This window comes from Sturnira hondurensis, unplaced genomic scaffold, assembly GCF_014824575.4.
Source record: "Sturnira hondurensis isolate 20B ecotype Veracruz unplaced genomic scaffold, ASM1482457v3 Scaffold0001538, whole genome shotgun sequence".
NCBI classification, from domain to species: Eukaryota; Metazoa; Chordata; class Mammalia; order Chiroptera; family Phyllostomidae; genus Sturnira; species Sturnira hondurensis.
This window is the reverse complement of record NW_028074169.1, coordinates 231,845-259,676: the sequence shown is the minus strand read 5'-3', so window position 1 is coordinate 259,676 and position 27,832 is coordinate 231,845. Positions and strand designations below refer to the sequence as shown.

The 27,832-nt window shown below is 47.8% G+C and overlaps 1 protein-coding gene across 5 annotated transcripts; it reads left to right on the top strand.

Annotated features, from left to right (window-relative positions):
• The first annotated feature begins 86 nt into the window (after nt 1–86).
• On the top strand, nt 87–27,832 carry TPRA1 (transmembrane protein adipocyte associated 1). Of its 5 annotated transcripts, XM_037030006.1 has the most exons (12): nt 11,394–11,606; nt 16,285–16,398; nt 18,584–18,719; nt 18,925–19,057; nt 21,811–21,897; nt 21,991–22,063; nt 22,174–22,253; nt 22,841–22,951; nt 23,074–23,134; nt 23,333–23,435; nt 23,529–23,609; nt 24,988–27,832. In XM_037030006.1, exons 3-12 carry the CDS (start codon nt 18,595–18,597, stop codon nt 25,229–25,231), a joined length of 1,098 nt encoding a protein of 365 aa, XP_036885901.1. In that variant the 5' UTR covers nt 11,394–11,606; nt 16,285–16,398; nt 18,584–18,594; the 3' UTR covers nt 25,232–27,832. The 5 variants fall into 5 exon arrangements, with proteins under 5 accessions (XP_036885876.1, XP_036885911.1, XP_036885891.1 ...); XM_037029981.1 differs by lacking the exons at nt 11,394–11,606; nt 16,285–16,398 and adding an exon at nt 87–369 and having other exon boundaries at nt 18,578–18,719; XM_037029996.1 differs by lacking the exons at nt 11,394–11,606; nt 16,285–16,398 and adding an exon at nt 10,541–10,723 and having other exon boundaries at nt 18,578–18,719.

Genomic DNA, 27,832 nt, shown 5'->3' with positions numbered 1-27,832 from the left:
GCGTCCACCCGCGTCTCCGGCGCAGGGGGCGGGCCAAAGCGAAGGGCCTGGCTCACCACCCGGAAGGCCCCGCCCACGACGTCTGGAGAGCTCCTGACGTTAGGTCCGTGGCTGTGTGTTACACGTTGACTGTCCTGACCAGTAGTTTGGGAGCTCAAGTTGTGGGTGCGGGCAGTGAGGACCAGCCCTAAATGCTGCCTGCGTGACCAAACCATTTTATAGATTAGGTAACTGAAGTTCGAGCCTTGCTTCCTGACGCCGTACTGTCTTATGAGTGCACCATCAGTTTCAGCTTTTCCAAAAGCTTTCAGCCTGAATACTTCAAGCACTGAAACGGTCAGAGAATGGACTGTAGGAAGCCACTTCTGAGGTTTCAGTAGGAGTTATCCTCACCGAGGGGTTTTAGAAATAGAGGGATGTTCTAGATTAAAGAACGACTTTTGTAAAGATGTAGAAAGCATGAATGGCACGGTGAGTGTCTGTAAACAATTTCGTACTTGAGGTTACACAGTTTGTGATGCTCTGGGAGGGATAATACTTCATGTTGGAGAACCCTGGTCACGAAAAGATCTCCCAAGTCTTTCTAGGGAGTTGCAGCTTTATCCTGAGGGCATTGGAGAACCGCGTAAGAGTTTTGATCAGGTGAGGCGAAGGCCAATGTGGGTTTTAGGAGAATCCCGCAGGCTGCGCCTGGGTGGAGATGGATTGAACCAGGTTGGAGGCCGTTGCTGTGCTTTTTCCTTTAGTTATAGGCAGCTGAGGCTAAGGCAGGTCCCTTGGTGAGCAGAGCAGGGCTACATCGCGGCTCTTCTGGTACTTTTGTGCAGTGAACAAGCATCTCTGGGTGGGACCCAGACCATGGGGCAGGAGGGATGATGGGGACTGAAAATATCCAAGTGATATTTAGGATATGGAGTCTGTCGACCTTGGGGATTGAGGAGAGCAAAAATGGAAATACCTTGGATGACACCAGTATAGTGATTTAGGAGACTAGGTTGATGATGACACCGCCTCTGAGATGCAGAATGCAGGAGGAAGACAAGTGAGTTTGGAGGGGAAAGAGAATGAGTTTGTTTCTGGCTGTGGTAATTATGGGTCTTGCTTGGAGATATCCTGGAGGCCATTTGATAATTCATTCATGTCTGGGACTTGAGAGGGAGTTTGGGCTATAGCGGTAAATAGCCTTAGGAGTGGTTGGATAACCGGATAGTGTAGTGAAGGGAGAAGGCAGCTTAGACCTGGGATCCAGGAAACCCTAAGGGTTAAGAGGCACCGACAGGATGGTGGACAGGAGTTGGTACACTGTGAACCACTGAGGGAGAAGCCAGAGAAGAGATGGTGGATGGGCTTGTATTATTTATCTATTTAAGCATAACAAATTATCTGGGAATCTAGCAGGTTAAAACAATTACTGCTTATTATCTCAGTGGCTGTGGTCTGGATGGGAGTTTGGCTGGGCTGGTGCCTCTGCCTCAAGGTCATTCACAGGCTACACCCAGCTCAGTTTAGGGTGGTCCTGCTTCCAAACTCCCTCAGGTGGCACGTTTCAGTTCCTCCTCAAATATTTGATGAGGACTCAGTTTCACACTGGCTCTTGGGTAGAGGCCCTCTCAGTTTCTTGCCATAGGGCACCTCACAACATGGAACCTCACTTTGCTCAAAGCAAATGATCAAGAAGGTGAGAGAGGCTATACAAGACAGAAGAAGCCTCGTCCTGGAGATGACATCCTATCACTTTTGCTATATCCTGTTTGTTAGAAGTCAGTTATTAGGTTCAGCCCACTAGCCAAGGAGATGGGATCATTGGGTACCGTCTGTTAAGCTGCCCACTAGGGAGGGTCAAGATCATAGATGGGGAGTGTATGTGACAAGCTGCCAAGAGGTCAAGTTCAGTAAGGACCAGGAGCCACTTGGTAGCCCTGGCAAGAGCAGGTTTCTGCTGGGTCAGTGTCAGACACCACATTGGAATGTGTTGAGTAGGGAAGGAAGAAGGGTAAATTCAAATAATTCTTTGGAGAGAGAAATGCCTTAAGTGTCTTGACCCAAAGACATGGAAACTAACATGGACCCACTGGATACTATAGTCAACAATTAGATCCACTGGCCAAAGTTCTCCTTCCATGTATGAAAGTCTTTGTGGCCACTGTCAATTTGCTACAACATGTAGAATAGATAATAAAGGTCTCTCCACTGACTTTTCATGTACCTCATTCAATGGAAGACTTACCTAACTCATCATACTCAGCACCTCTCTGCCGTCAGACTAATCTTCTACAAAGTTCTTTCATTGTCTTTATCTAATGTGACTGTTCCTCCTTATAACATTCTGAATTCTACTCTTCTTCCTCTGTCCTCCAACAAAACCTATCATGACTGTTTGACATTAAGACCAACTACCAACTCCTCAAATTGATTTACAGGAAACACCTCTTGAAAATGCTAAATTAGTTTGGTTTACTGGTGGTTCTTACCTAAAATATGAAGTAGCCACTATGGAGCAGGCTATGCAGTTATCTCAAACAGACCACTGAGGCCAGTCCAATGCCTTAGGAAATTTTTGCTCAACAAGCAGACCTCTGTGCATTAGTTTGAGCTTGCAATTGGCCAAAGGTAAAATAGCTAACATGGGTAATACCAAATGTGAACCTGCTCTAGTAGGTTCACCTTTGGTGTTACCCATGACTTTGAATATGCTCTGGAAACAGGATTCTTGACTTTTTCCAGACAAAAAAAAAACAAAACAAAAACAGTTCTTATATTTTACAACTCTTAGAGGCTAAATCTTTAGCAATTATAAAAGTCTTGAACATTCATTGGCAAACACAGGAAAGAAAAAGTAATCACTTGGCTGACACTGCTGCTAAGTTAGCAGCATTAAAACAATCTCAGCCCCAATGGAAGCACTTATGCTACCAGCTGAAGCAATTGGAGATTTAAGATATGGATGCATAGCATTTAGATGTTCAACAAACAAAGTAATGATTAGAACAAGGCTGTAAATTTGACCCTAAAAGAAACTTATGGGTAGGTCCAAACAGTGACCCCCTCCTCCCTGATTGCATACAACATCACATATTACAATATGTATATGACAACTCACTGGAACCCTGACAAATTGGTTTCTTGGGGAAAACAGTCATTAGAAATCATCTCCAAATACAGCTTCCTAGTTATACCAAAAATGCCAAATCTCAAAGCACCACCCTGGGAAGCGCATTCATACCTCTTTAGGGTATTTTCTCTTGCCTTTAGGCCTCTTTGAGGTCTGGCAAATGGACTTCAATCATCTGCCCCCTTGTCAAGTACATGTTAGTGATTTGTATGTTTTCTCTTTGGGTGGAAGCATTCCCATGCCACAGAGCCACAGCCTCAACAGAAGTAAAATATTCCTAGAGAAGATCTTTCCAACTTGGGAAATTCCCATGGACCTTCATAGTGACCAGGGAACTCATTTTACAGGACACATTACACAACAATATGTAAGACCTGGTGGATTTTGCAATCATTCCCAGTCCTCCGGTCTTGTAGAATGTACTAACAAGATAATCAAAACTCAATTGGTAAAACTTATGGAGTCTTTTCATCTGCCTTGGCCTGAGGAACTTCCCTTGATCTTGTTCAACCAAAGATCTGCTCCCTTAGGCAAATGTAGACTGTCTCCTTTTGAAATTACTACTGGTGGACTCATGAGATTAGGTCAAGAAATATATGAACCTGAACTGTTAAAAGGAAACCTCCTGATTTACTGTAAAGTACTAATAAGGACCCTTAAGACTAGCAGCTCATGGAACAGTCTTTCCATTCATTGTGTGCTCCTGGGAGATGAAGATCTATAATGTCAGTTTCCATATTTTGTCTACTGTAAACACCATTCCCATAAAGATGCCCTTCAGCCTTGATGGAAAGGGCAATATTAGGTATTGCTAACCAACCCTTGTACTGCTTAAGATAAGGGTATTGACTCATGGATTCGTGCTTCTCATTTAAAAAGGACACTTGCCCTGCCTGATGTGCCCTAATTGGTTGAGTGTCATCCTGTAAACCAAAAAGGTCATCAGTTCAGTGTCTTGGTTGCAGGTTCAGTCCCCAGTTGGCACATGTGATTGATGTTTCTCTCCTCTTCTCTCCCATCTCCTCTTTAGAATCAATAAAAGAGGAAAATTTTGTCATTAGAAGTCCAATGCACTATCCATTGCACCACAGAGCCCACTCAGAAAATTTTTTTAAAAGAACACATGTCTGACTGACTGATCTTCTCAGCCTTTTGAGGATCTTAATCTGAAAACCTCTAAACAACCCAAGACCAGTACTAGAATTCTCATTCTAGAGTCAAAGCAGACATCATGTTATATAAACAGCTCTCCCAAGACCCTGACCAGGCCAGTCGTATACAAATCCACCCAGCAATCCTTACATTTGGTCTTCCCTTTAGCCACATTTGTTTCATTTACTGATTGTATGGAAATCATAACTTAATTTTTGTCCGAAGAAACCTTTTGAGAGAACATCTTTTTCCCAGCTCTTTAGTCTAATTTCAATATGAACCCATTCAGATTCTTACGTCTGCTTACTGCAGTGAATAACCTATTTGCCCTTCAACACCACTATCCAACAAATATCCAACAGTGCCAATTTAACAAACTGTTGGGTATGCACTGAGCTAACCATACCCATGATGACCCAGAATTAGTGATTTGGCCCATGAAAGCTTTCAGAACAACTGGACACAGCACCAATTTAAAGTCTTTCTATGTTCTCAATCCTCTAAAAATGTTGATAGAACACATGACCTTCCTGTAACCTGATCTGTCCATAAGTTCCCCCATAAATACAATCTGAACTATTACTGATAACTTGTCTGTTTGGAAAATATAAACAGTTCAGGCAGACTCTTGAGTTTTAATGTGCAACTATACTCTTGTATGTCTTCAACAACCTTGATTTCACACCTCAATGGGACCTAAGTGAATACAATGTTACTTCTTACAATATCTCTCTAAGGTGGGGAATTTGGAGAATAGTACTGCTTGATCCTGGAAAGCAGATGTCCTTCCATTCCCAAATACTACTTGGGGACTAGATAAAAAGTGTGATATTTGATAGAAAATAGATAAAATCTATCTCTTAGGGCATCCCAGCTCCCAAATTTGAAACAATCGAATACTCTGACCTTAACCCTAGCCCTAGCCCTAGCCCTAGCCCTAACCCTAACATACTAATCTTTTAATCCTAACCCAAAAGTATAGAAATCTCATGTGCTCTTTTAGTCACACTCATAAATCACATGATGACTTTAATGTTGTCTATATTGATGATCATCCAACATATGGAAGACATGGAATCCCTGCTTCAGAAATAGGCTTAATACCTCCCTCGGAGTCTGAGTTTCAGGGCCTAATTATGCGCTCTCACTTGGAGGTGTCAGGCGTCTTCTTGTGTGGGACTCAAATATATGTCACTTTGACAATTTGATGGTAAGGCAGATGTGGTATTGTTATGTTAGTACCTGATGCTGTCACCAGAAAGACTCCCATCCTCTGCCATTAGCCCCAGTCTAGCCATTTTTGTCTATAAACTTTGACTACAATGGACCAAATGCCACTGGGATTTGGGGCATGGTCTTTGGTCTTCCTCTCCACCTGAAACCCGTAGTAGGTCAGAAAGGCTTTGGGCATGCCTTCACTAGAGTTTTTCTTCCTTGGTGTGGAGTAGCTGAATTAGAAGAGTCTATTAGAAATTTTTCTATTTTTGGAATACAATCATGGACTATTATTGCAACTGCTCTTGAAAAACAACAAGGAATGACTGACAGTCTTGCTGAAGTAGGACTACAAAACCATAGGGTTCTAGATGTGTTAGCTGCCCAGCAATGCAGTACTTTACCCTATTGGGAAAGGAATGTTGTTTTTATGTTAAGAGATCAGGTAAAGGAATGTAACATCGTCAGGTTCTGAAACAAAGCATTAAAATCCCTTGAACAGACAGAACATCATCCTATAAGTTAGGATTGTACAGACTTATTTAGCTGGTTGCTTGAATAAATGGGAACCTGGCATTGTTCTATGTTACAGGCCTTAACCATATTGGCTTTTGTAATTAGATTGTTCACTTAGCTTAACTTGGTGGCTTACCATGTGCATCCACCAATGACTAACAGCCACTACCAGAATAATGGTAGCTCAACACCTAGAGTTGTTACAACAAATAACTGAAACCACCTCCACAATGGAGCTTTTGATGTTTGGAGTTGTGACATAGCCCTGCTTTTTACAAGCCTCCTGTTGCTCAAAAGTGTCCCTAAGCTCTCTTACTGTATACTTAGGAGACTAATCTCCCCCTACATGGGACATAACATATCAGGAATGAGCCTTCCTGGGGATGAGGGATCAGTGTTGCTTTTTCAATGATTTCACACTTCTTTTTTTCTCCCAGGAAGTCTGTACTGTCTCAATGATAACAGACCAACGATATACATCCTAACAGTTGATCATTGATGCTTTCTAAGGAAAATCTTGGTCAAAAAGAGGAAATGTGAAATACAAACAGCAAAATGAACTTGATATTGTCAAGAGAGCAATCTAAAATGGAGCCTTGCAATAGATGTAAGAAATTAATTGTGTATAGCTTACTTAGTATGTCTGCTTGTCTCCACCAATCACAGTTTTTTCAAAGCAACTTGTATAACTTCTTTGGTACCCCCTTTTTTTGTTCTTATCAACTCTGTCTCTTTAGCTCCCCCTAGGAATGTAGTTGGATTTCTAGCCAGATCTGTGTCTCCAGATTAAAAAAAAAAATCCCCCCACCATATCTTTTGTTTCCCTTTTAATTCTCAAAGGGAGAACTCAAAAGAACTTTAGTTCTCACTGGGGCCTGCAATAACCTTTACACAGCATCTTTTCCCACTACATTTGCTTCTAATATCATAAGGTTGGTGAGTCCTATGGTCTGTGGGACAACCTTTTCCTGTTTTGAGCCTCACTCAAAGCTGAAAGCCTTTTATGTCATGCAGACATGTATAGGCCAGAGCAGCATTCACAGGTGTAAAATATACTGCCTCCAGAACCCAAAGAGTAGGTTCTGGCGTGGTACTCCCTTTTTTTATGACGGGGTGTGCAAGATGCAGTCATTTGTCTTTTGCTTTGAGAGAGATATGCCCCAGACTATTAGATCCCTACAAACTTCATGGATGTGGCAAGCCCCCAACACGGGGTTTATCTTTTGTTCTTGGAAGCAAAAATGCCTCATTTTGTCTTCATCTACTTGTTACTTTTTGTTTATCCTACCAGATCAGCAAAATGTGATTGATATAGTAAACCAGTGCGGCATATTGCAAAATGTCCAGACAGCCAGAGCCCTTCAGACTATATTATGACAAAATGTGGGAGAGTGACCATAGGCCTGGGACAAGACCCTGTGATGCCAACGGTTTGTGATAGGGACAGTTAGATCAAAGGCTACCCACCTGAGGCCATGTTGATCTGTATTAGCCATGATGGTAGCACAGCAGCTGTAATTGGGAGTAGTACTTGGTTGCAATCCACTACCAATCTCTATTTTTTTGAGGCCAGGCTGATGGATTAAATAGGGATGTGGTGGGGTCCAACCCTTTCCACATGTTTTTAGGGTGGCACTAATTTCTGCCATTTTCCCTGGTATGGGATATTGGTTTTTTTATTTGTTTTATCCATGCTGGAGGACTTTTTTTTTTCCTTTTAGAAAGAGAGGAAGGAAGAAAAAGAAACATCAATGAGAAAAAGATCAATTGGTTGCCTTCAGTAAGTGCCCCCACCAGGAATCAAACCCAAAGCCTAGGTATGTGCCTTGACTGGGGATCAAACTGGCATGTCATTGGTTTATGGGATGATGCTCCAATGAAATGAACAGGGCAGGATATCGCTTTTTATTTATCCTGGTTGGGGAGGGTGGGTGAGGGGAAGTGTCAGGAACTCTCACTTCTATGAAAACTGTCACTGCTCAAACCGAGGAACCAAAGTGGGCATTCTGCCACTTATCCCAATGATCTTTTTAGCCTTCTAGCTACTACTTTGACCTCAACGGTTATATGGTGATTGCACCCACTTTGATCCTAACTGCTGAGAACTACCATCTTGTTTCTACTATTTTGGGACCCCCATTGCTATCAGTGAGCCAATTCTGTAGAAGGATCTCCCTCTGTCAGCCATGGCTTAGAGAGGATGACCACCCCAGAACCTGGTGTAGTGTAAGAGCAGAACCTGGAAGTCAGGTCTTTGTTTATTAAACTATTATTTATTGGAATTTGTTGATGCTTTACTCTGTCCTCTGTGTGGGAATACTGCAGTGAAGTAGCCACTGCCTGCTGTGAAGGGAGGGGGTGAAATAGAATACCCTCAGTTATTCTACAAATAATGTCTCACAGAAGCCTACATGTAGACCTTAAAATTCAGAGTATAAAATGCAGAATTGTGCATTGTGATAATAATAGCACACTTTTTTTTTTCTCCCAGGAAGTCTACTATCTCAAAAAGCATAAAAGTTAAAGATGGAGGGTAGTCTGGTCACAGATACTCCATTTCTCCTTCTCTGGCACCTGGTAGGAAAGAGCTTTCCTGCCCTTGGAAATTAGAAGTGGCCCAGAACTTGCTTTTACCAATTAAATGTGGTTTAGAATGATGTGTGTAACTTCTTGACAGAAACTCTAGTTGCTGACCTTGACTCCCCACAGCCCATTCGCAAAGGCAGGTGTGGGCATAGAGCACAGCCTCTACTGGCTGGTACAGAAACTGCATTCTGGCTTGGGGCCAGGCTGGGGCAATCCTAGATACACCAAGTCCTAAGTGGGCATAAGGTGGTTACATTCTAACTCTTCCCCTTTCTAATTTAATTTTATTTTTTTGTTTTTAAAGATTTTATTTTTAGAGAGGGGGAAGGGCAGGTGAAAGGGAGAGAAACCTTGATGTGAGAGAGAAATATTGATTGGGTGCCCCTTGCACCTGCCCTATCCAGGGACTGAACCCACAACCCAGGCATATGTCCCCACTGGGCATCAAACCAGCAACATTTCACTTTGTGGGATGATGCCCAACCTACTGAACCACACTAGTTAGGGCAATGCTTCCCCTTTTTTAGAGCAGGATATAAGTGAAGAGCAGGGCCCAATGTTGTTAGGTTGGAGTTGCTCAAGAAACCAGACAGATGCAATGAGTCAAGGAACAGGGTTTTTTAGTGGGGAATAAGAGTGAAAGTGGAGCCAACCAAGGGAGGTTAAGACTCGTTTGGTTGTTCTTAGGGCAGGGTTTTTAAGCTCAAAAACCCACAAAGGTTAACTGGTTGGGGTATCAGAGTCTGATTGGCTAGAGCTGGTTGCTGGGTGCCATTTTCTGCCGCCATTGTTCTTAATACATCTTGTCAGGTTCAAGTTAAAGCTGCATCTTGTTATGCCAGATAGGCCCACCCCAGGCTCCAGTTTTAGATGGGCATCTGTTTGTCCTGGGTAGGGTCAGCAGGCAGTTTCCCAGGCAGGTATTTTCCCACACTACAGTTTCCCACAGTACAGTTTTCCTGCTTGGTGATTTTCCATTTCTCATAGGCTTCTCTAGGTCTGTCAAATGTCATTCTAGCCCAACTGTGAAGCAAATTTCTTATCATGGGATGTGTATCTTGAACTTACTGTGGTAAGTGGGTCTCTAGTACTTGGTTGCAATTCACCACTTGCATGAGGCACTGAGTCAGCCTCAGGATGATACAGGGAATGTGAAAAGCAGTTCTGTCATCCTAAAGCTGAGAGTCTGATGGGGGTGGCAGGGGTGGGGGGGGGGGAGCTGATGACTAACAGTGAAGCAAATAAATGAATATAATCATGTTAGTGAGATGATCCTCAGAAAGAAATAAAAGGGCATTATGTAACAAAGACTAGCCAACTACTTTAGCTGTAATGCCAGGAAGGAAGATGCTATGTGATAAAGAGCCAGCCCTAGGCAGTGAACAGATGCGGGGCCCCGCAAGCAGAAATAAGTTTGCTATAGTCAAGGAAGAGAAACAGAAACTGTTGTGGCCTGAATGAACAGGGGGTGGGGTGAGAAATGAGGACTAGGGGCAGGAGGGGGGGCGGGGGGGGGGTCAGGTCATGAGGGGTCAGCATGAGAAGAGCCAGGAGAAAACAGCATAGCATAGCCATGGGCAGGGAAGGCTTCATAAAGGAAGTTGACTGAAGAATTGTTGAAGTTAAAAATGCAAGTAGGGGCAGTTCAAATTCCAGTGTCTAGGCTTTGTCATTTCCTAGTTACGTGGCTTTGGGCAAGTTATTAACACCTCTAAGCCTTCTATTCCTCCTTCGTAAAAATGAGTAGTATTGTAATAACCACTCTGCAGGACTGTTGTGAAAATTAGTGCCTGGAATGTGGGGGGTGCTCAATAACACCAGCGCAATTTGATGGAGGCAGTCCTGACAGCGTGGCACATAGGTGGAAATGCGTCGTTTAGGGGCGGGACTGTCCCTACTCTTCCTTCCTCGCTTTTGTGACAAGAGGTCAACGGGAGGGACTGCCCCTTCGGAGTGCGCAGCAGCGGTAGTTGTGGGACAGCAGGGGTTGTCCGCGTTTGCTCCTCCCCTCCTCTCTAGACCTTCAGGCCCCAGTCTGGCCAGGATCGCTGGCTGGAGCAAATTGGTCGGTTGATAGCTGTGGACAGCTGGTGGGCGCGGGGTTGGAGAGTTGGCAGCGTCTACGATCCCAACCACCTTCTGGGTAAGAAACCGAAGCTGCTTTCCAGCTCTGCAGGGGCTTCCAGTCCCCACTCGTGTGCTGTCTCTTTAAGAGTCCCCCGGCTTACTGGGCATCTGATTGGCTCTTTGCGCAGCGTGGGCCCTCTTTTCCGTGGAGCACCATTTTATAGGATATTGGGGACTGGGGTAGGCCCCAGTGCTTCTAGTAGGGACCAGGGCTTTTTTTTTTTTTTTTTTTTTTTCCCTGAATGGAAAGGACGTACCTTCCTTTCCGGGTTGCCTCAGTGGAGGAGAGTTGCGTGGTGTCCTGGGAGCTCAGCTCGCTGATCTCTCCTCGCCTCCCTCTCCAAACTCTCATTTCTGTGGAGCCGGCCGCCGGTTGCTCTTGCGTGAGGCTCCGGGACCCCGGCTGCCTGCCCCGGACGCTGGAGGCCAGAGTCTGGCAGCCTGTGCAGGGTCTGCACACTAGCAGGCACGAATGGGTGACTGGGGCAGCGGGGCCTGAGTACAGCACGGGGGCCTCAGGTACCAGAGGTCCTCTGCTCCACAGCACGAAACCCTAGGTGCTCCACAGCACGAAACCCTACCGTGGGGCTGCCACCTCTGCTACAGAGAAGTCCCCAGCCTTCGCTGCACCTACAGCCCTCCCCCGACCCTTTCCCGGCGAGTAGGCCCCGGAGCCTGGGTGCATCTAGGATCTTCCTGCGGCAGTTGTGAGGGAGTCCGGAGCTGATTTGGAACCCTGTCCCCATCACCACAGCTGGAGCAAGGCCCATCTGTCCCCCCTCCTTCAGGGGTGTGATCACTTCCTGCTTATGGCACAGCTTCAGAGAACACCCTTAGGGAAGTTTCAGAAGGCCAAGGCGGGCTCTGGGTGTGAGGACTCAAAGGAAGAGGGGAGGAGGTAACTGAGAGTCCCATGGGGGATGGGAGGGAGGGGAAAGCCCTGGGATTGGGCAGTGACCACACACACACAGCAGCACAGGCCCATAGCTGTGGCTAGTGAGGGGCTTGCTCACCCTGCAGCTTAAGGCTGTGGTGGAAGAGATGTAGGCCAAGACACCCTCACATCTGGGCCTGTGTACCCATCTACAAACAGGGTGACAGAGCCTGCCTTCAGCTTTGCTGTGGCATTCAGCAGACTGAAAGGGGCAGTGGAGTGTTGTTTATGTGCCAAGGCTGCAGTTCCTTCTAGGTTTTGCTGTTGCATGAGGAGCTCTCTGGAAGGCTGGAGGATTCTGCTTCCACAAGACTAGGGGAAGGAGGTGGGGAGTGACTATGCCTTTCAGTCTGTAATGGGGATGAGGCTCTAGGGTCCTCTCAGATGGCTCCTTCTCTCCCCAGAAGGGCTTAGCTACGCTGTGCTGGGGATTCAGTTCAAATCATAACATTTGTTGAAAACTAATTTTTTGTGTGGCCCTGTTCTAGGTGATTGGGTCCTGAGCACACCTGGGTGGACAGGCAGTAAACAAATAAATGCACAGCTAGGGCCACTTCAGACAGAGGCCAAGTGCTGTAAAGAAAACACAGGGTGGGCTAGCTGTGAGAGATGGTTAATGAGGGGTGCTTTGAGGAGGTGGCTAGAATGGTGAGGCAATGCTGGAAGAATAATCTTGGAGAGAAAGGTGAAAGCCAGTGGTTGGAGAGTGGGAGGGAATGTGGCAGAGCAGTAGGCAGGGGGGAAGTCAGGTTGGGCCTTGAAGGCCAGGGAAGGGGCCCAGGGCTCCTCTGCCTCTTGGGGGTTCTAGGCTGGGCTGCTGGCAGTTTACTAGGAGTTGGCTTCTCAAGGATAGTGTCCACCAAGGCTAAGGGGTTTAAAAGCTCAACAACCTGCTACGGTTTGGAAGCACTGACAGGTGTAACAGCAACTATGAAGAAGTGTAGCTTCTCAGAGCTTTATGATTTCTCCATCTAGTAGGGGTTGCCCCAGGGCACTCAGCATCTCAGGACTACTTCCTCTGAGAATCCCCTTCCCTGTTTCTCTGGTCTGGACTCCACTCCTTCTCTTGTCTTCTCTAGCCTTCCTACCATTCCTATTCCTGAGCCTGCAGACCCCTTCCCTGTTTCTTCAGGGTTTGTGCCCCGAAGCCAGGAGCCCAGGGGCAGAGATGTGGGGCAGTAAGTTGTTTTTGTTGTTGTTGTTGTTTTTTGTTTTGTTTTGTTTTGTTTTTTAGAGAAAGAAAGGAAGAGAAGGAGGAGAGAGAAATCACTTTGTTGTTTCATTTCTTTATGCATTCATTGGTTGATTCTTGTATGTGCCCTGACTAGAGATTGAACCTGAAACCTTGGCATATTGGGATGGCACTCTAACCAATTGAGCTACCTGGACAGGACTTGGGACAGTAACTTAACTCCTCTGTGCCTCTCCTTTCCTCTATAGAATGGGGATGCTAGGAGTTTAGAGGCTGGTGTAATGGTTGAATGTGTTACCAAATATTAAGCACTTGGCCCCATGTCTGCACATAGTGTTCATAGTTGTTTTCTTTTTTAAAAAAGATTTTATTTATTTATAGTTAGAAAGAGGGGAAGGAAGGGAGAAAGAGGGAGAGAAACATTGATCTTGCATGTACCCCAACTTGGCACCAGGCCCCAAACCCAGGCATTTGCCCTAACCAGAAATCAACGAGCGACCTTTTGTGGGATGATGCCCAACCAACTGAGTTTCATCAGTCAGGGCCATAGCTTCAATTAGTTATTTTATAAGCTTTTACAAGAATGGCAGTTCTGGTGTGGGTGACAGCCTTTTAACTCAGAGCAGTGGTACAACCCGGTAGTGTGTTAGAAATGTGGACTGTCAGCTCCACCCCAGGCCTGCTGGAGCTGAACAGCACTCAAGTCTGAGAAGCACAGCTTTTCATCTCAAGTAAAGAAACTGAGGTCTGGAGAGGGTCACCTGGCAAGTTGTTCTTTGGGATCCTGGGCTCTAGAGACAGATGGCATGAGTTGCCCTGTAGGTGATTACCTGTCTCTGAGATCTGTATTTCTCAGGGAGGATAATATAAGTACTTCCCTAGGACAGTTGGAGGGCTAAAGGGAGTGTTCTCTGCTGTTATTGAAGAATTACAGGGGGAGTTGGAAGGAAGCAGCTGACATTCTCATTTGTCACCTCAGACCCTGTAGTACATGTGGATATGCAAGGGGCTGTTGGACCCCTGAAATTCTCTCCGTGACCCTACCCACCCGCCACTCCCTGGCCTCTCCTGGGAATAAGAGCAGCAGCTAGCTTTGTGTGTGTGACCTTTTTGTAGACACTTACTTCTTTGGTCTTATTTGGTCCTTACAGCAACACTGTAAGGTAGGTGTTACGGTCCCTGTGACACTCAAAGGGGATATGGCTCACACAGGATCATATAGCAAGTACATGTTAGAGCCAGAACTGCAACCATGTTTGCCCAACTCTATAATTTGTGTACCTTGAAGTTTTTTAGTGGTAAATTAGAGAAATCAGGTTCAAATTGGCCTGAGCAGAAAATGGAATTTTTAGATTTTATAATTGAAAAGTCCAGGGGATAACTAGCTTCAGGTGTGGCTGGATCCATGAGGATCTGTCTTCAAGATCTATTTCCAACCGTCTCTCAGCTATACATTTCTCTGTGTTGGTTTTATTCTTATGTGGGTCTCCATATATAGGGTCAGAGTAATACAGGTCATGCTTACTGCTTTCAGCAGAAAGTGTGTATCTTTCCTAGTTATAGCAAAAGACTCAAGGCTGATTCTCATTGGCCAGAACAAGGGAGTATCCTAATTGGCCAGGTTTAGATCACATGCACATTCACTGGAGTTGTGGAGGAGTAGAGTCAGCTATACCTAAACTACAGGGATAGATATTGGGGCAGTGAGGTGCCCCCTCAGGAAAATGGAGTGTTGGGCAGGTAAAGCAAAGAGAAGCTCCTTCTAAGCCTTCCCACTCTGGACTCATCCAGATACCCCATGCTCCTGGCCCATTTTCATCCCCACTGGTTTCTCTTTGCTACAGGGGCCTCTCAGCTTCCTTGTGACTGCTGGATGCTTGGCCTGCCCCTGCTGTGGCTTCTTGACATTCCCTATGCCAGTGCTGGTGTGGGGGCTAAGTTCAGAAGTTTACTCCATAAGGAGTGCGGCAGAAGGGGCTTCGGAATCTTGTTCCTTGTCTCACAGTCACTTCCAAATTATCTCAGGTCACCAGAAATCTTGAGGGAGGTGGCATATCCTCTGCCAGCTGTAAGCTCCCTGTGCTCATCTTGGTGGCCTAGTCCTCAGGTGTGTGCAGCATGGCCACAGTTAATACCTCAATAGCCATATATAAGTGCAGAGAAGGGGGCTTTTTTCCTTGGGAGTGTTTGCTGATCAGGGAGGAACACTTTTCTCAGGAGACTCCATAGGTGACATTACATGTTCTGCCTAACAGCCTTGACAAGGAAAGTGGACCCACCCTTCTTGACTGACCAGAACTTCTCTGTAGTGCACTATCAGCCAGAGAGGATGATCATTTATTTGGTAGACTGTCTCATGCATTGCAGTACATTCGGCAGTCCTGGACTCTGCATGAAAAATACATAGCACCCTACCCCTGAAGTCCCTGTGTCAAACTAGAGAACCTGTGTACTCTGCTGAGGTATCCAGTATTGCTCTATACAAGTACTGACTTACACCTGTTGAGATTCAGCTTCTGATGTTAGGAGGCCCCTGCCCAGAGTGTAAGACAGTGGGGCGCCCTGGAACAAAATAGCAGCTGGTTAGCAAAGAAGTAGAGGGTAGTGTCTGATGGAGATGCCATGGGCAGTCTTGGCCTCTTAGCTGCTATTCTGGTGTCAGGGGCTCAGGCCAGACACCACATCTGCTGCCTTTGCTCTCCTTTCTCCTTCCACATGTCTGTCAGCAGGTCTTATTTCCTGACTTAACTAAGGTATCCCACATCCCTCCACTCTACCCAACTGCTACCTCTAGTGAAGCCACTGTCTTCTTGCATGCAGGCTAGAGCCGTAGCACCTGGGTCTTCCTGCTTCTACTCTTCCCCTGCTTTAGTCCATTGTCCACAGGAGCTGCATGATCCTCTCTACAGGGAAATGGTATGCTGTCACCTGCTTTTGGAACATCCTTCTTGGTGCATTTAGAATAAAATCACATTGTATGTGGTCACATGGCCCTGTCTGGTCTGACCTCACCAACATTTTTTATCTCATGTCCAGCTACACTGGCCTGTTTTTTTGCCCTTTGAACAGGCCAAGCCTGTTTCTATCTCAGGGCCTTTGCGCCACTCTCCTGTCCTTGGTATGCTCTTTGTCCAGTTTGTTCCAAAGCTGGCTTTTTCCATTATTTGGATCTCAGCTCAAATGTCTCCTTGTCTGATAGCCCAGTCTGAGGCAGCACACCTTTATGTTCCCTGGGACTCTGGCTTAGCTGTTGAAACAAAGGCTAAGATAACATGATTATTCCTGTCTGTTGCATGATAGTCTGTGTGCAGTTTGTCAGAACATGAATGGAGCCTGGTCATGCCTGGAACCCAGATACCTTTCTTATTGCTCTGTTCTCCTCAATATGTGGCTTCTGTCTTGTGATCTAAAATGGGTGTTCTTGTTCCTACCACCACATCCACATTCCAGCCAATGGGAAGGGAGAAGGGCACAACCTGAAATTGGCAAACCTCACTACTCATGTGCAGTTGGATAAAACTTGTTCGTGTGGCCACAGCCAGGGGTACAGACCCTGGAATAATGGTAAGTGTTCTGGGAAGGCAAGTGTAAGCTAAAATCCAGGGGTTCTATCACTCCAGGAAAGGATATATGTTGGGGACTGCAGCAGTCTCTACTGTTTCTGTCCTGTCCCACACCTCTGCACTCTTCTTATCTCAGCACTTATCTCTAGGAAAAGTTTGCTTTTAAAATATGGGCTTTTGTACTGGCTATAGGCCTCCCCTCCTAGAATGAAGGTCCTGTGGGGGCACTTGTGTACCAGCACCTGGACTCCTGCCTGGCTCACAGTAGGTACTCTGCACCACCTATAGGTGGTGAAGAATGCATGAATGAGGGGAGGGGTGGACTTCTTTATCTGTCTTTCTCATTAGTAGAGAACAAAGGAGCCAGCTCCTTTCTTTGGACCTATTATGTGTCAGGCGTATGTTATCTTTAATATTCTTCACTGTTGATATATCCTCAAGTTGCAGGTGGGCATGTGATCTCAGAGCCAGTCATTGGCTTGTGGGAGAGAGGGATGGAGGGGTTTGAGCCCCAGGTCTTGGCCTAACCTTTTGGAGTCTTCTGTCCCTTTAAGCAGGAGGTAGCACTTTTGTTTCATGGCTGTGAGAAATAATGAGGATGTCCCTGCATCCTCTCCAGCTCTCCAGCTCTGCATTGGGCCTGCTGTTGTTCAGGGATGGTGTTAGTGACAGATAAGCACTGGTTCCTGTTGCAGTGCTGCAAATCCTTCTTTCCAACAGGTGCTAAGTATCCTGGGTTGTTCCTTGCTGAGTGGAAGACGTGTGCTCTTGGTGTGCAAAAGAACATCTCCGTTTTTAAATATTTACTGAGATGTAACCCATACAGACAAGTACACGAATGATAGGTCCATGAGTCAAGGTGTCAAGACAGTGAGCATGCCTGTGCACCCACCACCACCACCCAGATCAAGCAACTCTGCCCTCCATCCTCTACAAAGGTGACTTTCACCCAGCTGTGTGCCTGGGGTCAGACTGCATTGCTCCCTCACATTAGTATCTACGAGATCCTTTCATGTTGCTGCCTATAGTAGTAATCCATTCTTTTTATTTCTGTGTGATATTCCACCACTATTCATGCAAATTGCCATTCTCATGAGGCTATTATGAACATGCCTAGAAGTGGAAATGCAGGTCATAAGGCCCAGTCTGTTCCAGTTCATCATTTTAAATGCTGACATCTGTTACATCCTGGTGACCAGGCCACACCTGGCTCACCTGCCCTGAGCCCCTCAAGTTCCCTGTGGAAGTCTCTGCCACTATCAATTCAGGGCCAGCTCTACTGACCCAACCTGAGTCCTGAGACCTGCAAGCCTGCCTCAGTTGTCAAGGGTGGCTCCAGGACTCTAAACCACCATATCTCCTATCTTCCATGCTGGACTTGGACCTGTCATTCTCAGATCATCACAGGGGCACTTGACTGTGCCACCTCCGCCCTGCACTCACAATGCCTCAGCAGTTCCCTCAACCTCAACAGTACCTCCTTTTCCCTCACCCTTTCCACTTTAGGACCTCCATGCATCTTCCAGGGACAGTGCAAGTGTTCCCTCTATTTATGTCTGCCTTTCCAGGTTGGGCAGCAGAGGGAGAAAGGGGCTTGAGGGCCACCTGAGGTGTGCACGATACCCTGCTCTGGCACTTGGCAGCTGTGATTGCACTTGGCCTCCAAGTGGGTTCTGCATGGTTTTGGAGGATTGGAGCTGAAGCTCAGCTACTGAGGACTTAATGTGTGTGGCTTGTTGGAGGCACCTGATGTCACTTATTTACAACCTCGCAGGGTGGGCATTATTGTTATCCCCATTCCAGGGATGGGAAACTGAGGCACAGGGTGAACAAGGAAGTAAGGGGCAGGTGAACCCTGTGGCTCCCCAGCTCCCCAGAATGGGAAGGACTAACTGGGGTGATGCCAAGTAGTTTGCATTGCTGTGCCTGGCCCAGAGGCAGGCTCAATCACTGGAGAGGGCATTCTTATTGTTTGGGGGTTACAAGACAGCCTGAGACAAGGGACTGGATCCCTGTGTAGGGGCTGGGTTGGTTTGGAGCATGTGCGGGAGTGGCATATCTCTCCTCTTGCCTGGTGTGATGGGGAGTAGGCAGCCCCTCTTGTATACCACTGGGAACCTGAGACCCAGAGACCCAGGGCTACACAACTTCTGCACTGCTAACATGGTGGCTCTCTCCCCGGCCAGCTGCTGGTGGAATGGAGACCCTACAGGAGGTGATTTGGGCCAACGGGAGCACAGTATTGCCCCCACCCCTGGCTCCCAACATCAGTGTGCCACATCGCTGTCTGCTGCTGCTCTACGAGGATATTGGCACCTCTAGGTAAGGCAGTCACAGCCTTGTTGGGCTAGCTGACTATGCATGAGTGGGTTTTCCTGGTGTGTGTGTGTGTGTGTGTGTGAGAGAGAGAGAGAGAGAGACAGAGAGAGAGACAGAGAGAGAGACAGAGAGGGAGAGACAGGGAGGGGTGGGGGTAGAATGCAGACACATCCTCACCAGTGAGCCAGTTTCTATACCTGTCCACTAGGGTTCGGTACTGGGACCTCTTGCTGCTCATCCCCAATGTGCTCTTCTTCATTTTCCTGCTCTGGAAGCTTCCATTTGCTCGGGCCAAGATCTGCATTACCTCCAGCCCCATTTTTATCACCTTCTATATCCTGGTGAGTTTACCCCAATTGGTGACAGAAAACCCAATTCCAATTGGCTTTAACAAAAAAGGGAATATAAACTGCCTCTCTAATGAAGGAGAAACTTCAAGTATGGCTGGGTCCAGGGGATTAGGTGATGTCATCAGGACTCTATCTCTCTCTGCACCTCTGCTCTCCTCTGGCCTTATCACAGATGAGTTCTCCTCGTGTTGTGTCAAGGATAGCCAAGAGCAGCTTTGAGCTAATACCTTGCCTCCCTGCCAACTCTAGCAAAGTACCTCCAGTGTACACCTGGACTTCCTTCTGATTGGCCCACATTGGATTCTCTGTTCAGCCCTGAGCCAATTACTGGGACTAGTTGGAAAAGAGGTATTTTGGAGTTGCAAAGTTGGGGTCAGCTCAGCCAGACCAGCAGAGGATGGTGGTCCCTGGAAGAAAATTGGGGAACCATTACTGGAGGGAGGACAAATGGAGTCTGGATAGGGAAAAAATAACCACTAAACCTCCACCCATCTGTCCATCCATCTGTCCATCCGTCCATCCGTCCATCCATCCGTCCATCCATCCGTCCACCCATCCACCCATCCACCCATCCACCCATCCATCCATCCATCCATCCATACATACATACATACATTCTGTGAGACTCTTTGAAACAGACTTCCTTTTTGTTGGGAGAGCCTATTTCTCCTTATTCAGTGGTCTTGGTGGGTGTTGCCTTGCGAGAGTACGGCCGTGGTTTAGTAGGCAGCCCTAGGTGCAAGTCTAAGATGTGGGCTGTCCAGCTCCTTGTATTCAGGGCTCAGGCCTGACTGACTGGAGTCCTCCCCTCTGTGCCTCTCAGCTATTACTACATGAGAGTCGAGTGGCTCCCTGGTCTCCTTCTTGTGGCCTTCCCAGTCAGAGGGGTGGGTAGTGGATAGGCAGAGAGGCAGGGGAGGCTTTTGGTGATCTCCACTCTTGTGAGGTGGTATTGAATGGGGATGGGGATCAAGGCCTGCTTTCTTCTCTGTCCTCTCCCACAGTGTCTCTGGCCATTTATTTGTTTGTGTATTTATTCAACAAGTATTAAGCACCTACTATATGTCAGGCAGATGCTCTTTGTGGGGGAGCAGACAGGGAAAAGGGACCTAGGGCCAATTACCAGGAACATGAGGCAAGGCCAGGGGAATCAGCACTGGCTCTGCCCTCTTCCTCTTGAGGATTTGTCCTGGAGAGGAGGCAACAGTAAGTGTGCACTTAGGTAGACCACCTCCAAATTCCAGCTGCGCAGAATGAGACGTGCCATCCTACATGATGTGTGTTGGATTTGATTTTGCTTGTGGCACTCCTGTGACCTCTACATGACAATGTACACAGCTCCTGCCCAGTGGTGGCTTGGCATATGGCAGGTACTTGGCAGTTTGTTGCTTCTGCAGCCTGTGCTGCTTAGTGGTATAGGCCTCCCCAAGACTTGGACATGGCTTTCATAGCACAAAGGAAAGAGTAGGTATGAATGTGGGCTCTTTTATTTGTATCTGTCAGAACACCAAACTTAAAACCCACAGAAGCCAGAGGAAATGTATTGACTGAGCAACTAATAATCCCAGGATTTGGAGCATGGCTGGATTTGGAGGTTCAGTAATGCCGTATAGCACTATCTTTAGCTCCTTCTCAGCTTGGTGTCTTTCTGATGGCCCTGCCTCTAGCAGTCTCCTCCCTTTTGGCAACCAGGCAGCCCAGCAGTTCTGGGCTTGCATCCCCTCAGCTTCCTTTCCCAATGATTGCACCTAATGTCCTTTTACTCAACTCTCTTGGGTCCCACCCCCATCCCCAAACCAGTAGAATGGCATACAAGAATGGCCAGTCCTAGGTCACAAGTCAGTCCCTGAAGCCAGGAGTAGTGGGGTCAGCCTCTCCCCGCAAACCATGTGAAGGAAGAGGGTGGGAGAAAAATGAGGCTGTTACCAGAGGAAGGATACTAGGCTGACAAAAGCCACATATGCACAGGCACTTCTGAAAAACCTACTCCTGTGCACCTTCACTGTGAAGAGGGCCTGTGATGCCTCTTCTCTGTGGCCTCCTTTCCTCCAGCCCCTGCATCTCAGAATTAAAACCATCAATATAGTCCTGGCTGGTGTAGCTCAGTGGATTGAGCGTGGGCCTGTGAACCAGATGATCGCGGTTCGATTCCCAGTCAGGGCACATGCCTGGGTTGCAGGCCAGTTCCCCACAGGGGCCAGTTCCCAGCAGGGGATGCACGAGAAGCAACCACACATTGATATTTCTCTCCTTCTCTCCTTCCCTTCTCCTTTAAAGATAAATAAATAAAAATATTAAAAAAAAACTATCAATATGACAAGACTAATAGCAGATGTGGACCTTGACCCTACTGGGTGTCAGGCACACTTTTACATTGATTTACCCATTCAGTCCTCCTAGTGATCAGATGCAGTAGGTGCTATTATTACATCTATTTTATAGATGGGGAAACTAAGGCATGGAGGTACAGTTGATTGCCTGAGATCACAGAGGAAGGAAACAGCAGAGCTCAGATTTGAACCCAATCAGTCTGGTTCTACCATGTCACTAAATTAGCCATTCCATAGCTGGGACACTGAGGCCAAAGTGGAGGGTGGTCTCCCCATCTCTCGACTTGTTTAGTTTGGAGTCCTTCCAATCTTAAGGAATCAGAATTATTGCAGATGTGAAGTGTGGGTTTGCTGTCCCTTTGATTCCCAGAGGCCTCATTCCCCAACCCCACGACACCCCCTCTCACCCACCAGGTGTTTGTGGTGGCGCTGGTGGGCATCGCCCGGGCTGTGGTCAGTATGACGGTCAGCACCTCGGATGCTGCAACTGTTGCTGATAAGGTGTGGCTGGGCCTGTTGACAAGGGGGGTGCTGGGCACTGGGGAGATGGGTGACGGGGCCCCCAGGCTGACACTCTACCTACTCTGTGTCCAGATCCTGTGGGAGATTACCCGCTTCTTCCTGTTGGCCATCGAGCTGAGTGTGGTTATCCTGGGCCTTGCTTTTGGTGCGTCTGCTGCTGGGGCCAATATTTTTCCTGCTCCTCCCTGGCTGGGGTCAATCCTACCACGGTCACCTGGGCTAACCTCTGCTGACCTACCAGCATGTTTCTTCCAGGTCACCTGGAGAGCAAGTCAAGCATCAAGCGTGTGCTGGCAATCACTACTGTGCTGTCTCTGGCCTACTCTGTCACCCAGGTAAGAAGGGTTGGGTGGGGCAGGGTAGCCCTGGGGGCTCCCTGGAGGAGGCCTACAATCAGCAAGGGCCAGGTATCCACTGCCTCTTGGTCCTGGATAAAGGTTTGAATGTTTATCAGGTGCAGTGTTCTCAAATTGTAAGTGTATCTAAGGAATCATCTGGTGTGCTTATTAACAAGGCAGGTTCTGGAGGCCCTTCCCAGATTCCTGTCTCACAGGGTGGAGTGGAGTGGGTGGGGTGGAGGAGGGGAGGATGCATAAAACCCTGTGGTTTTAACAAGCATCTTAGGTAGAAGAATGTAGGTCTACTGAGCCCTGTATCCAGAGGCTTCTTTCTTAGTTCAGGATAGGGATTGCTCCTGGCCCAGCTCTGTTCTCTGCCCCATGCTAGGCCTGTGCTGGGTGCTGGAGCTAGAATGGGCATGGTTTGGTGGGAGAGCAGGCTGGAGCAGGAACCTCTAGGGGCCAGGCTGGGGCTGGGCTTGGTATGGTGGAGAACATCTGGGCTCTGCATTGGGGAAGGCCACAGGGAGGGGACTTTCCAAGTAGCCGAAGCCTGAGAGACTCTCCCCTGTCTGCCCCTGCAGGGGACACTGGAGATCTTGTACCCCGATGCCCATCTTTCAGCTGAGGACTTTAATATCTATGGGCATGGGGGCCGCCAGTTCTGGCTGGTCAGCTCCTGCTTCTTCTTCCTGGTGAGGCAGAGGGTGGACCCCAGGCCTGGGTGTGGTGGGGGTGGCACGGTTGGTTGAGGTCTGGACTAGCTCTGGGCCTGGTGCTCCCCAGCACCCTTCTCAGCCCCTGTCTGTCTCTGCAGGTGTACTCTTTGGTGGTCGTGCTTCCCAAGACCCCTCTGAAGGAGCGAATCTCCCTGCCTTGTGAGCCGCTCTGGGACACTGCTGGGTGCAGAGAGGGAGGGGCAGTCTGTTTGGGCCAGCTGGAGGGCCCTGGGTGGGAGGGAGGGAGGGAGGGAAGGAGAGCTGCCCCAGGAACCAATGGGTCCCAGTGAGGCACTTGGGATGTAGTGGGGATGAACTGTGAGGAGAGGGCAGGACCTCACGCACCCCACCTCCCAGCGCGGAGGAGCTTCTATGTGTACGCAGGCATCCTGGCGATGCTCAACCTGCTGCAGGGGCTGGGAAGCGCGCTGCTCTGCGCTGACATCATCCAGGGGCTCTGGTATGGAGGCTGGGGGAGCTGGGACTGGGAGGCCCCACCCTCTTGGGGAGGTCCCGCCCAGTGAGGCCTGCTCTGACCTGCCCCCTCCCCCAGCTGTGTGGACGCTACCACGTTCCTCTACTTCAGCTTCTTCGCACCCCTCATCTACGTGGCCTTCCTCCGGGGTTTCTTCGGGTGAGTCCTTCCACAGGGGCTGGTGGGACTGGTGGGTCCTTCCATAGGGGCCAGCGGAACTGGTGGGCTGGAGGTCTAGGTAGAACTCAGGGCCTTACCTGCCTACTGCCAGGGCTTGGAGTGCTCGGGGAGGCAATGCGTGGCTGCAAGTGGAACTGCGCCTTCTTCTTGTGCTTGTGCACCTGCATGGTATGATGGCCTGTAGAGCTGCCCTACTCTGAATGCAGGACAGATGAGGCAGAGTATATGTTTGTACACATGTAGACACATATGCCCCCCCACAAATACATGCGCACAGGCCTATGTCTACACACACAAATACATGTGCACAGGCCTACGCATGCATGTATATAAGGTCATGCATGTACATACATAGCCACATATGCATATATACACATGAATATATACACACATACATACATATGCATGCATACACTTTTCCCACAAGAGAGACTTGCTATGCACATTGTTCTGCACTTGCTGTTTTTCGTTTAAGAATGCATTAGCTCATTCATTCCTTTAGCACACATTCACTGTGCCAGGCATAGCTGTAGCCACAGGTACAACAGGGAACAAAATATACACAAATTCTTACACTCATGGAGCTTGTATTTTAGCTGGGGGTGACTTGGCAGAGGAGCGGGGTTGAGGGAGTCCAGTGTGTATTTGAGCGTGGAATGGGGTTCACTTTTGTTCAAATGTGTGTTTGGAGGTGTGTTAGGGAGATGGGTTGCTAATGATGTACAGGATTAAGGGCCGGACCCCAGGCCTCTGAAGTGATGGAAACTCAAGCATTTTTCCCCAACCCCACCCTTCCCCACTTGCCAGGTCCGAGGGTGGGGTGGAGGAATCTTCCTCCTGAATGGGAAATCTAGGAGAGGGCTTTAGAGGTGGAGTGAGAAGTAATAGACTGATTGTAGCCTATCCTCAGTCTGGCCTCAGGCTCCTGTTTGTAAATTACGTGCAGTGCTTTCTCCCTTGGAAAGTAATTCTGAGGACTGAGGGATTCAGTGAATTCAGAGTAGGTAGTTAAAAGCTGCAGGGGTGAAGGTCACAGCCAATGCTTGCTGAGCATATTGGGCCAGGTACTGTTGTATGCTGTTCACCCTCCACAAAGAACCTCTGAGGTTGGTGTTGTTACACCCATTTTGGGTGAGAAAGCAGGCCCAGACCTTTTACACAAGCACACACAACCAGGAGAAGGAGGCTGGGTTTTAGTCATGTTGGACTCCATAGTTCAAGAAATAGGTACCTCAGGTTGGGTGTTGGGCAGCCATTAGTGCATATCCTCCTGGTCTTATGGTTTCATTGCCCAATGAGGGAGGTCCTTTCTGGATTCAGACAGTAAGTTCCCCTGCCCATCTGTCCTCCCTACCAGCTCGGAGCCCAAGATCCTCTTCTCCTACAAATGCCAAGTGGATGAAACTGAGGAACCAGACATGCACCTGCCCCAGCCCTATGCTGTAACACGGCGGGAGGGTCCGGAGGCAGCAGGTGCTGCCAGTACACATTTCGACTCAGCCGGCGGGGTGTCCTACCTGGATGACATCGCTTCCATGCCCTGCCATACGGGCAGTATCAACAGCATGGACAGTGAGCACTGGAAGACTCTCAATGCCTGAGTGCGGTTGTCCTGGTTGGAAAGAGTTCTGGGGCCCATGCAGGGCAGATGGAAGAGGAGGCCAGGTAGTACAGATTCTCTGGAGAAGGAGGATAAGGTCATGAGACCTTGTGTGGGTGGCAGCAGTGTGCAGGCCCTGTTCTTCCCACTGGGCCTGTAGTTCCCCTCAGCCACCTCTGCCCTAGCAGCCCCTCTCCATTCCATCTGCCCTTGCCCTGTTCTGCAGCATGGCCCAGACTTTGATCTCCCAGGGCCAGGCTTGGCTACACTAGCTGAGGGCATTTCTTTTCTCCCAAGGAGAAAGTCTGGGCACCTAGGACTGATCTGGCCCCCTTCCTATAGCACTTTGGCCTTCTTAAAAAGCCCACTCTGGCAGGTGGGCTGAAGAGTGTATAGTTTCTTGATGTATTTTTTAATAAAAATGAAAAGGAGTGAAGGTGTTGCTGTGGAGATTTTGCAGGAATACTGGGGCTGGTTCCTTTTAGGAGCTCAAGGGCCAGGGTGTTCAGATGTCCTGGCAGATCTCTCTATCCAGAGCCCAGGGAGGTCCAACCGAGGACCACTGCCAGCAGGTAGGTCCTGCCCACTGCTAGGAGGTGGAGTGAAATCTGACCCTAGTCATCCCTGTTTGAGTGGAGGAAACAAATGTGGAGAAAGATTTGTTTCTGGGGGCTCTTTAAATGCCCTGTTGAAGAGTGTAGGGATTGGAATAAAGTCCTTGGGTCTTGTCCTATCTCTCCTCCTGTTCCATTGACTTGAGCCAGCCACTTCCTCCTGCAGCTGCAGTTTTACGCTCTGTAAAAGGGGATAAAAAGCTCTGTCCTACAGGGGTTTTGTAAGGACTAGAAAATTGTGTGAATGACTGGCATTTGGGAATGTAACAGTAATGACAGTGTATTGTTTTTAGCCTCTAGAATAGAGCTTGGCATGCTGTAGGCACTCAGAAGACAGGATACTGGGGGATGATATTCATAGTAAGAATGAGTACAATGAAGTAAAAATGGGGAAAGTCAGAGTAAAACAGTGGGTTGGGAAAATGAAAAGAAGAGGAAGATTCCATGTGTCCCTATTGCTGCTGGTGTAGCTAACTTTGGCTTCAAGTTGTTTGGCAGCCAAAGGAAGAAGGGAGTTATAATTCTGTAATTCCCACTGTCAGAAAGGAGGAGGTCTTAGCTGGGGCTGGGGGTATTGCGGGTCAGGCCTGGCACTCACCTCTGCTGCTGCCCCTTTTCTCAGGAGTGCATGAAAGCACCAGCTCCAACACAGTTGGTGATAGTGGGGACAATGTGCCAGGCTCCCTAGGACCCTGGGCCCAGAGGGCTGACAGTGGCATGGGCATGGCAAGGGCAATGGCACAGTTAGCTAGCTGGGTTCCCAGTTGAGGGGACCCCAGGGCTGCTGGAGGATCCTGGCGGGATTCTCCACTTGGTACACTTTGTTACATCCTCACAGCATTTGAAGAATCCTGTTGGGCGAGAAAGGAAAGCCTGTGGAGTGTTGGAGGCCACATGGGGCAGGCGTGGGGGTGGACAGTCAAATCCAGAGCTGGGTTCAATATTGGGAGCCTTTGATGCTTACACAATCTAAGACATCATAGTGACAGCCTAGTTTACTCAGTGAGATTACTGAGTAAGCAGCCAAGTCCTCAGGGAGGTGTCAACAAAAGAAAAGAGGTAAGTTAGAAGCCTGCTGCTTTTTTATTCTGACTTTAAAGTTTGTTTGTTTCTTTAAATAAGTAATACATGTAGCTGGCAAAAAAAAGTTCATGCAACAAGGGTTATACAGTAGGAGGTGAATCTCTGTGACTTTGACATTCGGTTTTCCACCCTGCCTCCCAGAGTCACTGGGAGGGGGTCTCTGTAGTCTTATGGAAGTACATGTATGTGTGTGTGTATTATCTTTAGTCTGGGAATGTAAATGTTCTGTAGCTTGTTTTCTCCACTGGATAATCGATCTGGTAGTGATCATTCACTTTGGCAGTGGCATGTATAATTATGGATATGTGGCAATTTATTTAACCAGTCTCCTTAGAATAGGCCTTTGTTTCTAATATATTTGGCAACAACAAACAGTGCAGCAACAAAAGTTCTTATAAATAAGCTTTTGGTAACTCATGTAAGCATAATTGCTAGAGCACACAATCTTAATTAAATTGTTTTATTTAGTCTTATAGTCTTCTGGCAGAGATTGATAGCTCTTTTTCAATATGTACTCTCCTTTTCCTTCACTGTAATAAAACCCCTGATTTTTAGCAGGATACACAGCTGCCTGGAATAAAGACTATATTTTCCAACTTTCCTTGCAGGTGGGTGTGGCCATGTGACTAAGTTCTGGAAAATGGGATGTAAGTGTGCATGCAGCTCCCTCAGAAAGAGGGTAAGCCCTGTTGTTTCCTACTAAACTGAGCTGTGGTTGCAATGGTTGGAGTGTCATGACCATTTGAATCATGGGGTTATCTTGGGAATGTAAGCCTCCCATGACAGTGCAATAAGGTAAAAGGAGCTCATGTCCCTGATATGTGGTGCATTCATTACAGCCCTGGGTTTTCTGCCTTCAGGTGATTTTCTGAACATGAGAGAAATAAACATCTATCTTGTTTAAA

Excerpts from the sequence above, each read along its gene's own strand:
- TPRA1 (XM_037029981.1), top strand. The coding sequence starts at position 345 with ATGGACTGTAGGAAGCCACTTCTGA. Across the intron at positions 23,436-23,528 it reads GACATCATCCAGGGGCTCTG|CTGTGTGGACGCTACCACGT; the intron begins GTATGGAGGCTG and ends CCCCTCCCCCAG. Across the intron at positions 23,610-24,987 it reads TTCCTCCGGGGTTTCTTCGG|CTCGGAGCCCAAGATCCTCT; the intron begins GTGAGTCCTTCC and ends CCTCCCTACCAG.